The 11,043-nt window shown below is 42.9% G+C and overlaps 1 protein-coding gene across 1 annotated transcript; it reads right to left on the reverse strand.

Annotated features, from left to right (window-relative positions):
• Positions 1-4,216: 4,216 nt before the first annotated feature.
• On the reverse strand, positions 4,217-9,818 carry LOC127309549 (cell number regulator 6). Its single transcript, XM_051340361.2, has 4 exons — positions 9,550-9,818; positions 9,318-9,432; positions 5,406-5,671; positions 4,217-4,926 (listed from the first exon to the last, which is right to left on the reverse strand). The coding sequence occupies exons 1-4, from the start codon at positions 9,676-9,678 to the stop codon at positions 4,699-4,701; spliced, it is 738 nt and encodes a 245-aa protein (XP_051196321.1). The 5' UTR covers positions 9,679-9,818; the 3' UTR covers positions 4,217-4,698.
• Positions 9,819-11,043: the final 1,225 nt, after the last annotated feature.

The raw sequence follows: 11,043 nt of genomic DNA on the forward strand, positions 1-11,043 counted from the left end.
AAATAGACACTCCTCCATGGTATGTGATTGATGGACGGCACCCGAAGGATTCGGTTAGCCATGGCTTGTGTAAGCAAAGGTTGGGGGGGAGTGTCATCATCATAATAAAACCAAAATAAAAAGGCACTCCTTCATGGTATGAGATTGTTGGCAGGCACCCGAGGATTCGGTTAGCCATGGTTTGTGAAAGAAAAGGTTGGAAGGAGTGCCACACAAAATGAAAATAATATGGGAGCCGCTCTTAGGAGGTTGTCTGGCAAGGGGGTTAGAGTACCCGCTACCAGTCGTTGACAACAACAAACACCTCTCAAAATGTTACTTTTATTCTCTTTATATGATTGCAAAACTGAAAAAGCTCTAGCACATGATTTAATCCCTGCTTCCCTCTGCGAAGGGCCTGTCTTTTACTTTATGTTGAGTCAGTAAACCTATTTCCCTCCATCTCAAGCAAGCATTTGAGTAGTTGTGATCAAACCATTATATTGTGATTTGCTTCATCATGTCTTTTATTCTTCCTTGTTTAGTACAAGTTTTATCTGAATGAATATAGTTTTGCACGTTATCAATGATTATGAAGAGACCATTATGATTGAGTATGCAAGTTGTGCCTTATAAACTTTTAACATGAGAGCGCTGCTCAATGAGATAAATATAATCTGTTAATTGTTCTCTGACCAAGAACGAAGTTTGCCATCACCAATTATGATTTCTTATGCACCTTTATTTGTGATTACCTTATACTTGTTTCAAGTTGAGTTATAAGAGGTTGTTTACTATAATGTCTTGTGTGAATGAATATGATGCTTCTTGTCCGTATTTTATTTATCGACTCTTCACTCCATAAACATGTGGTCCTGTCTATCGAGCTCAGTTTCGCTTGGGGACAAGCGAAGTCTAAGCTTGGGGGGAGTTGATACGCCCAATTTGCATCACTATTTTATATCATAATTTGCTGTTATTCATTGATATATTTCATATTGGGACACAATACTTATGTTATTTCATCTATTTTGCATGTTTCATCATTATTGGAGGATCAAGCACCGGAGCCAGGATTCTGCGGGAAAAAGCACCGTCAGAACGCAATATTTCGGAAGATCAACTGTGGAAGGAAATTATACCAAAAATCCTATTTTTCAAGATGACGAAGGAAGCCAGAAGGAGGGGCCAGGAGGACCCAGGGTGGGCCCACACCCTAGGGCGGCGCGGCCCATGCCCTGGCCACGCCGCCATGTGGTGTGGAGGGCCCACAGCCCCTCTCGCCTCCTTTTCTTCGCGAAATCCTTCGTCCCGAAAACCTAAGCCACAGGGGGTACCTCGCGAAGAGTTACAGCCGCCTCTGCGGGGCGGAGAACACCAGAGAGAAAAGAGCTCTCCGGCGGGCAGGAATCCGCCGGGGAAATTCCCTCCGGGAGGGGGAAATCGACGCCATCGTCACCGTCATCGAGCTGGACATCATCTCCATCACCATCATCATCATCTCCACCATCATCACCGCCGTCTCCACCGCTGGACACCGTCACCGCCGTAGCAATTTGGGTTTGATCTTGATTGTTTGATAGGGGAAACTCTCCCGGTATCGATCTCTACTTGTTGTTGATGCTATTGAGTGAAACCATTGAACCAAGTTTATGTTCAGATTGTTATTCATCATCATATCACCTCTGATCATGTTCCATATGATGTCTCGTGAGTAGTTCGTTTAGTTCTTGAGGACATGGGTGAAGTCTAAATGTTAGTAGTGAACTATGGTTGAGTAATATTCAATGGTATGATATTTAAGTTGTGGTGTTATTCTTCTAGTGGTGTCATGTGAACGTCGACTACATGACACTTCACCATTTATGGGCCTAGGGGAATGCATCTTGTATTCGTTTGCTAATTGCGGGGTTGCCGGAGTGACAGAAACCTAAACCCCCGCTGGTATATCGATGCAGGAGGGATAGCAGGATCTCAGAGTTTAAGGCTGTGGTTAGATTTATTCTTAATTACTTTCTTGTAGTTGCGGATGCTTGCAAGGGGTATAATCACAAGTATGTATTAGTCCTAGGAAGGGCGGTACATTAGCATAGGTTCACCCACACAACACTTATCATAACAATGAAGATTATTTAGCCGTATGTAGCGAAAGCACTAGACTAAATCCCGTGTGTCCTCGAGAACGCTTGGTCATTATAAGTAAACAAACCGGCTTGTCCTTTGTGCTAAGAAGGATTGGGCCACTCGCTGCAATTGTTACTCTCGCACTTTACTTACTCGTACTTTATTCAACTGTTACATCAAAAGCCCCTGAATACTTGTCTGTGAGCATTTACAGTGAATCCTTCATCGAAACTGCTTGTCAACACCTTCTGCTCCTCGTTGGGATCGACATTCTTACTTATCGAAAATACTACGATACACCCCCTATACTTGTGGGTCATCAGCTAGTCGTGACGAGGTCTAGGTCGCGGTGCATGCAACAAAGCCCTCACTCTTCCTCAGCCGCAGTGGATGTCTCCTTCCTCTCGACGTCCCATCCCGCTCTTCCATCTCACGGCGAAGCAGTGGATTCGTCGGCGGTGGTGAAACCACCAACGTGATGTGGCAAGCGCGTGTTGAGAGTGAGAGGGGGAGAGTGGGAGAAAGGAGAGTGAGCGGTGAGGTGATTTATGACAAGTGTTCTTGAAGGAATGCGGAGTCACCCTCTTCTTCCTCATGGAATGAGGCGCGACAATTCCTCTTGGTCTAGCCCAATGGTCCTTTAATACTCGTGTTGGCCAGGAAGCCCAAGCAACCCAATCAGTCTATTTTCGAAAACTCTAGAAAAAGGCCGACCTTCGCGAAGGGAAGATAACTCGCTCCGCACGCGACAAGTGGCGCGCTGTGGTGCCAGAAAATTCCTGGGAAGTGGTCTCCCTGCTCGCCACGTGTCGCAAGGGGAAGCAAGGTGGGAATGGGGGAGGAGAGAGAAGACTGGGTTGTGTAAGTTTTTTCCTTTTTCTTCTAGATTCGTTTTTTCAAAATGAAATATCTTGAGAACCATAAGTTCAAATTGCGAACCGTTTTCACTTTTGAGATCCTCGCGTCGAGATCTTCAAAACTAGATCCCATGTTGATAGGTTTGGAGATACTTTTTTTCGTACTTCCAATAATATTATGAATGTACATGTGGTGTGTACCTAACTGTACTCGTGTTTCAACTGATAAGTACTTCTGTTTTTAGTGTATGTGGTGCAATTTTTCCCTTTACTCGCTAACTGTACTCGCCCGTGTGCGGGACTGTACCTGTACTTACGCGCGACTCTACATGCTCGTGTGCGCCACTGTACTTCTGTACATGTACTTGCTCGTGTTCACGACTGTACCTGCTCGTATGCGCGTTTGTACCTGCTCGTGTGCGGGACTGTACTTGTACTCGCTCGTGTGTTCAATTGTACTCGTGTGTTATGCGTGACTATACCTGCTTGTGTGCGCGACTGTACCTGCTCATGTACGCGACTGTACCTTCTCATGTGCGCGACTGTACTTGTACTCGCCCCGTGTGCGCAACTGTACTCGTCTATTGTTCGCAACTGTACTCGTGTATTGTACATAACTGTACTCGTGTGTTCTAAAGTACTTATGTTATATGTGTTGTGTTATATGTGTTGTGTATATGACTAAGCTGTACTCCTGACTAGCTATGGGAGCTAGCTATACATAGCACTTATGGGCTGGTCGGGGCGTGCGTATCTGCTTTGGCACATGTACTTGCTCGTGAGCTAGCTAGCAAATGAGATGCGTGCGCGGGAGTTGGCGAGGCACTCGACCCATGCACGCGCGACGCAAGACGCGAGACGACTACGCGCGGATATACGCGCGGCGCGGAACGACGTGCTGACTCGCTGTACAAACTCCACACTGATTTTGAAGCCGAAGATATAAGAAGCAGACATACGGAGGCAGCAGGCGTTTTGGCTCATAGGAGCAAATGATTCTATTATACAAAATAATTAAAAAATAATTCTAAAAATATTAAAAAATTCTGACATAATTTTTTTGGTGTACAACGTGATATTCTATGGTAGTGCATAAGTTCCGTGGAGAAATAACATTTTTTGTGGCGTGTATAAAAAAGACAAAAAATTGTCCTGTACATAGTCGTGTTATAGCATCAAAATTTATCTTTTTTACAAGAGCCACATAATTTTTTAGTTTTTTTTTAACTTGTGTACGAACATAAAAAATGTAGATATACATGAAAAACTTTATTTCAGAATTTTTTGACACTTCGAAATGTATATTCACACAATGGAAGCAAATGCTCCTATGAGCCAAAGTGAATATCTTCGGCATACAACAGCCCCGCTCATCAGGAAACACAGCCCTCCCCCAAGCAATGTAACTTCCAGTTTCAGCAATGTACCCCACAAGCACACAGAGGAAGATAAGAAGCCCCAGCAGTGGCGCACACATCAGCAGTGCGCAGAGAGAAAAACCCTCCATTTCGGGCAGCACTCAGGTACGTAAAAGATATCCGCACATATATTTTGCTAACTACACACCCAAGGGCAACACTATATCACAGGTAGTAATGTTCATAAACTAAAAGTCGGGATCAGCCCAATGTTTCATACGGTACCTGACAGATGAACACAGCTAAGTGTTCTAGCAGCATATGGTGTCTAAAATGCCAGTGGACTCTCCAGGTCAGTTTCAGTTCATCTGCTATCTCTCCTAGAGAGGTATGTCGTCCACATCATCATGCTCAGCCTTTGGTGCTTCATTCCCAGATGTGGAAGCATGGTTCTCGACCGTGCTCATCTCTTGCACAGGCGGTGGGTTGACAATGGTCATTGGAACGGCATTGTTGTCTGTGAGGCGACCTTTCCTTTCCCGATGCTCCTGACAGTTTGCGCACCAGTGAAAGCAGCAGTGGACCAGACAAGGATCGCATGGAGCATTCTGGTGGAGGCAGAACAAGAAGTGGTGGTTAAAGAAGCTCCATGAAACTATAAACCCAGCCTGCCTATCAAAGGCTACACTTAATTAGCAGCAGGCCAGAATTAGTTACCACGAAAAGATGGTACAAACAATTCTAAACAGTATACATGAAAATGTGGACAGAATAAGTAAATAGGAAGTGCAACCAACTCCATCTTCACAACGATGAGCAATACAAAAGTGATAAAATGGTCTGACAATTCAATGGTATAACCAACTCCTGCCAATGGACAATGCCAAGCAAAATTTCATGACAGTTACAGAAATTTGCTGACAGAGTTCTCTGATCCAAACTACAAAACATTAACCATGCAAAGCTAAGTGTTCGCTTCGTGACACAGGAATATCTGATACAGCTATCTCAGATGACGAATGCAAATGTCCTGAATGCAATTATCACGACATAAACAAAGAAAACAGTGGAAGAGAGAAAGAACTACCTCCAGATGATACTTTTTCTGAAGCTGTTGACGAAAAACACCAGTATATGTAGAACATAACCACCAACTAAACACCAGGCCTTCACCAATCAAGACCGACGCTCCTGGGTCAACGCCATGGAATATAGCTGTAAGGATTGCCAGTGCAATGCCACCTTCAACACAGACAGCATGGCAAGTGCAAGGTGTTGTCCACGGGATATCTTCTCTAAGGGCCTGAACATTTCGTCCAAACAGCACACAGGGGCAGAATAGTCCAGTCCAGCCTAACAAAGCAAGAAGATCAGACACATTGGAGGTTCAAAAGTGTCTCAGAATATAGCAGTAACACATATGAAAACTGTGTAGACTGAAGCATAAAGCTATAAAATGTATAAAGATATAGGGTTTCGTATACGTCTGATAAAATGTGACAAAAGGGATATGGATACCCATGCAAGATATAAAAAAAGTACTCAATTTGGACTGTCCAGTCATGAACCACTAGGTGAAATAGCTTCTAAATGTAGGTCTACACACATCTATACCACTATATAGTACACGAGTTTTTGAATTCAAATTTACCACTTTGCTCCACGGTCTTCCCGCCAATGCACATTTGAAACAATCTAAGCCGTTGATTTACATGGTGCAGCTCCTACGCACCGTTCATCATAGCCAAACGCACCTGATCTAACGGCCAGAAACGCTGGGATTCGCCACCTGCTTTCGCGCGCCCATGGACTCTACTGAAGTTTGCTAGATACTTCGGGTGATGTCCACTGCGCCAGCAAAAAATATACATCATCTGTCATTCGGTTGGCAGGATGAGGGCCCCATCCATGTGGCATGCCTTCTCTCATTTATTTTGTCGCGTCATAGCCTGGTTGCTACCGAGCATTTCACCACTAAGTCCACACTTAGCCTAAGCCCTTACCTGATCTCTTTTTGGACGAGCTTACCCAGAGGTAAATGATTCTTGAGACACGAAATACAAGAGACTACTGTACATGGTATTATATAAATACACTCTCCGTCTAAAAATAGGTGTTTCATCTTTATCTAAATACGATGTATCTCTAATAAATGATTCTACATACATTCATATCTAGATAAAAATGAGATATCTATTTTTAAACGGAGGAAGTACAACATGCTAGAAATATATAGTCTCTACCGTGTAACTATTTTATATCGTTATATTAAGTATGATTACCCGAGAACAAAAATGTAAAACTATGACGATACAAAAAGTTATGGTTCTTTTGTGAAATATACTTAATATTATTTTATTAGAAGGTTGCAATTCCCCAAGGTTAATTTATGTATATAATAAAGTTTTATCACATGCTTCAAAGACAAGACACCAGTTTATGTTTCCACATGAATATACTTCCTCCATTTCAAAATATAAGACACCATTTTTCACATGGTCTTTAATGCAAAACTTGACCACTAATATATATTAATGTAATACTGTATATGGGTTTTAGAATAGATAAATGATATCGTTGCATTTCTCTTGCAATTAAGTTTTATTATATATATTTATACAAATTTTATGAACATATTATAAAAACAAATCATAGTCAAAGTGTAATTCGTTGACCAACGAAATTTATAGGTACCTTGTATTCTTGGGGAGAGGGAGTGTGTAGTACATTTATTGAGTCATATAATTTTGCATGCAAGCATCGTCACCAAGAATTAGACATCGGGGCCTTGTATTATCTTATGGCGATGGAAAACAATTCTTGCCTCATAGATTATTGCCTATTGCTACACTGTATTGTATGATGTTACCATTCTCTTGGATGGTGAAAATAATTGTTGTGTCATGCAATATTCCATGAGATGGTAAAAAAATAATCAATTATTAAGATGTGACAGAAATATTTTTAAATATAATAAAAAATGCACAACTCTTTCTCGGTCGTTTCATGCACCACTGTAATAGATAGTAGTTGCACTTAACCTTTTGGAATTACAAAAAAAAAATCCCCAAACGTAATGGCGACTGAAGGCTCAAACCAATGCATGAAGGGGTATGTGTTTATTGTTTTTATGGTCGACACATGCGAATAGTTTGCATATCAATGTTCATGGAGATGTACATTGATAGTCATGCGAAATCAGAGTTACCATCTTCCAAATTATCCTGGGTATTATTATGCCTTAATAGGATAAGCTAATGTCGTACGTTTTGATGAGCGTGCTTTTGCACGCCCAATTTACTAGTCAGGTCACAGGGCTGATTTTGCAAACAGCATAAAAGACCGAAAAATGACAGGACTTGAATTTTACCAACAGGTAAGGGATTGCGATATGATAAAAATGTATTTTAGCAATTTATATTATTTTAAAAAATGGATAAACATATACCCCCTCCGATCCATAATAAGTGTCGGGAATTTAGTACAAAGTTGCCAACCTATGGGACTAGGTATAATTCATATACATCTGACAAAATATGGGAAAAGGGATACCCATGCAAAGCTATAATACAAAATTAAGTACACAAGTTGGACTGTCCAGTCATGAACCACTAGGTGATTTAGCTTCTAATTTGAGGTTGATAGTTGATACGCGTCAGGTTGGCTCTAGATTATCATTTGAGTTATATGTGTGGTATGAAACATAATTAAGCATTGTATTGGCTCCAATTTATAATTGAGATATATGTTCAGCAATAAATTTAAATCATGCCTTTCTCGTAGGAATGAAATAGATAACTAATTGATTATAGTTTAGTCTACAATGGTTTGTTCTTCGATTAAGCTCATGGTGCCAATTAAAAATGGCAAAGAAAGAAAAAGAGTTCAGATATGCAGGGCATCTTTGTGTGAAAACTGTCTAAACTGGTATCATTTGAAAAGGAGGAAACACCGAATTTGCGACCCGCACCTGCTCACCTAAACTATTTTGGAAGATTTCACATCAATCTGTAAGCATAATACATTTTTTTGCAATGTGTAGTTATATTTTGAAAGAATTTCACATTTTCATGTAATCATAGTCATAAGGCTCTAATGAACATGTGAAAAAAAAATCGATAACAGTTAAGATCCTAAATGAAAAAGTAGAATATGTGTATGGGCTCTGTTGCTTGTGTGCAAATCAGCATACTAGCATTTGCCCCGTTCAACTTCTTTCTTCATCTCCTTGCAGCAAGACTGGATATATTCTATTACTCGTCGAAAACAGGGAGGTACGCCAATGAACCTTGAGGCAAATATGTGGCTCTGATATGCCATATGTGATCTACTATCCAATTTGAGGCTAATATGTGGCTCTGATATGCCATATGTGATTTATTATCCAACTTGAGCCTAATATGTCGCTCTGATATGCCATATGTGATTTATTATCCAATTTGTTACTGAATGTTGTTGAAAAGAAACAATGTCATTCTGGAACCAAAATTGGCATGACATTGATGACAGTTACATGAAAATCCTCAGTCCAGCTTTACGATAACCAAGTTCCCACGCCTAAGGCTGCTCACGAGAGTCGACAGCAATTACATGAACAGAGTAATGTTTCACTTAACATAACTGCATGTGATTTCGTACAAAAGACCTGCATGTGCTCCATATGCAGGGCCATTAGAGGATCTAAAACTGAAACACCTAAACTCTGTCGCATAACCGGTAACACTTTAATGCTATGGAAACAAACAATTAGCTACAGTAACTGTGTGTAGTAGCCAAAAAGCCTGAGCTCATCCCCAACAGTACAATTTCATGCCTGTGCAGATCCACATAAAAATTCCTTGCCAAAATTCAGCATCTACGCACATCAAAACTACCACGGATTTTGAAATTGCGGTCTAGCATCTACTATCTAGAGTGGGGGCAAAAGTAACAGAACTAGATCGACTAAGCAATTGAAGGTGGAATTGAAGGGCCTACAAGGAAATGCAGCGTCACTTACAGCTCTCGGTGTCCTCGGCGCACCCGAAGATGCCGGTGGTCCACGGCTCGTCGGCCGGCGCCCGGTGGCTCTCCGGCAGCACCTGCCCGCACTCGCCGCACTTCCTGCGCTCCAGCTGTACAGTACAGCCACGGCACGGCACCCGATATCAGATCGGGCCATCCCGATGGCCCGAACAAGCAACAGGCAACGGCCGAAAACCGAGAATCGCGCGAGGAGCGGCGAGACCGACCTGCGGGACGGCGATGGGCTGGTTGAGCTCGCCGGGGCGGATGTCCTCGACGCCGGAGCCGGAGTGGGAAGCGTGCTTCTTCAGCCTCACGTACTGCGACGGGTGGCTGCGGCTCGCTGCCTCCGCCATCGCTCTCCTCGTCGATCGCCTCGCGGCTCGCGCGCTCGCCTGGCTGCGCCCCCGACCCCGAGGGTTTTTGGCTGCCGACGAAGGGCAGAGCTGCGCGGTGGGAACGGGTGCGAGTGGTGGAGATCTGGGTCAATAACGAGGTCGACGTGGGTTGCGGTTTCCGGTTGGGTTCGACCAAAGGTCAATCGCGGTTCGGCCGAGCATCAAAAGCGAAGAGGTGTGCTTTTGACCCCCTTTTCATCACTCAACCACTAAAGTTGAAGCATTTCGCCTCTCAACCACTAAAGTTGAAGTGAAAAGTTAGCTTACGAAGGAATATTAAAAGATTCTATTCTATCTATTTATAGTAGAACAAAGTTTGGAGAGAGAGAGACACCGAAGTAAAAGGCAAATGCGAAAAATCTTTCATACTCCACCGATGTTTTCCTTCTTTTTTCCATGCATTTTATGATAACGAACAAATAATTTCTTCTTTCGGTCCCAATTTTTTTTGTTTTTCTTGTGCAAAACAAGCATGGCAGCGAGCTATGCTAAAACCAAAATTTGGATAGCTTACAGCATCTCCGGAGGCATGCCTCATATATTATCCGACAATTCATTGTTTGGACAAATTTGAAAATTATTGGACAAGTTCTTGCAAATGGGGGACGATGCTCTCCAGTGGCATCCTAGGTACCAAAAGAACACTTTGGCGAGGACCACTGCACAAAGAGGCGCTCGCCGCGGAGGAGCACCTTGTGGTCGGGTTAATTGATATGTTGCAAACGTATCTATAATTTTTGATGTTCCATGCTTGTTTTACACCAATTTCTATATGTTTTGTCTACACTTCGTGATATTTTTATGTATTTTTCGGAACTAATCTATTGACAAGATGCCACAGTGGTAGTTCTTATTTTTTGTTGTTTTTGTATTTCAGAAAAGTTGTACAGGAAATATTCTCAGAATTGGACGAAACAAAAGCTAAACCTCCTATTTTTCCCGACACAAAGATGGAGTCCAGAGCAGAGACAGAGGAGGGCACCATGGAAGGCTCACATGCCCTTGGCGCGCCCCCTGGCCGCGCCTAGGGGTGGTGTGGGGCCTCCTGGCGCCCACCGACCTCGTCCTTCCGCCTATAAATTGCCTTCGACGCAAAAACTCTAAATACCAGATCCTCCGTCCACGAAAAGTTCTATCGTCGCCGCCATCGTCCAGACAAGTTTTGGGGGCCAGAATTTCCTATTTCGGCACCCTGCCGGGATGGGGATTGAGCCCCGGAGTCATCTCCATCGACTCCACCGCCTCCTCTTCGACTCCATGATGGTTTGTGAGTAGTTCCCCCATGGACTACGGGTTCTTGGCTGTAGCTAGTTGGTACTCTCT

Source organism: Lolium perenne, chromosome 1 (genome assembly GCF_019359855.2).
Source record: "Lolium perenne isolate Kyuss_39 chromosome 1, Kyuss_2.0, whole genome shotgun sequence".
NCBI lineage: Eukaryota > Viridiplantae > Streptophyta > Magnoliopsida > Poales > Poaceae > Lolium > Lolium perenne.

Excerpts from the sequence above, each read along its gene's own strand:
- LOC127309549 (XM_051340361.2), bottom strand. The coding sequence starts at position 9,678 with ATGGCGGAGGCAGCGAGCCGCAGCCACCCGTCGCAGTACGTGAGGCTG. Across the intron at positions 5,672-9,317 it reads CGCCGAGGACACCGAGAGCT|GCTGGACTGGACTATTCTGC; the intron begins GTAAGTGACGCT and ends TTGCTTTGTTAG. Across the intron at positions 4,927-5,405 it reads AGAAAAAGTATCATCTGGAG|AATGCTCCATGCGATCCTTG; the intron begins GTAGTTCTTTCT and ends TGCCTCCACCAG.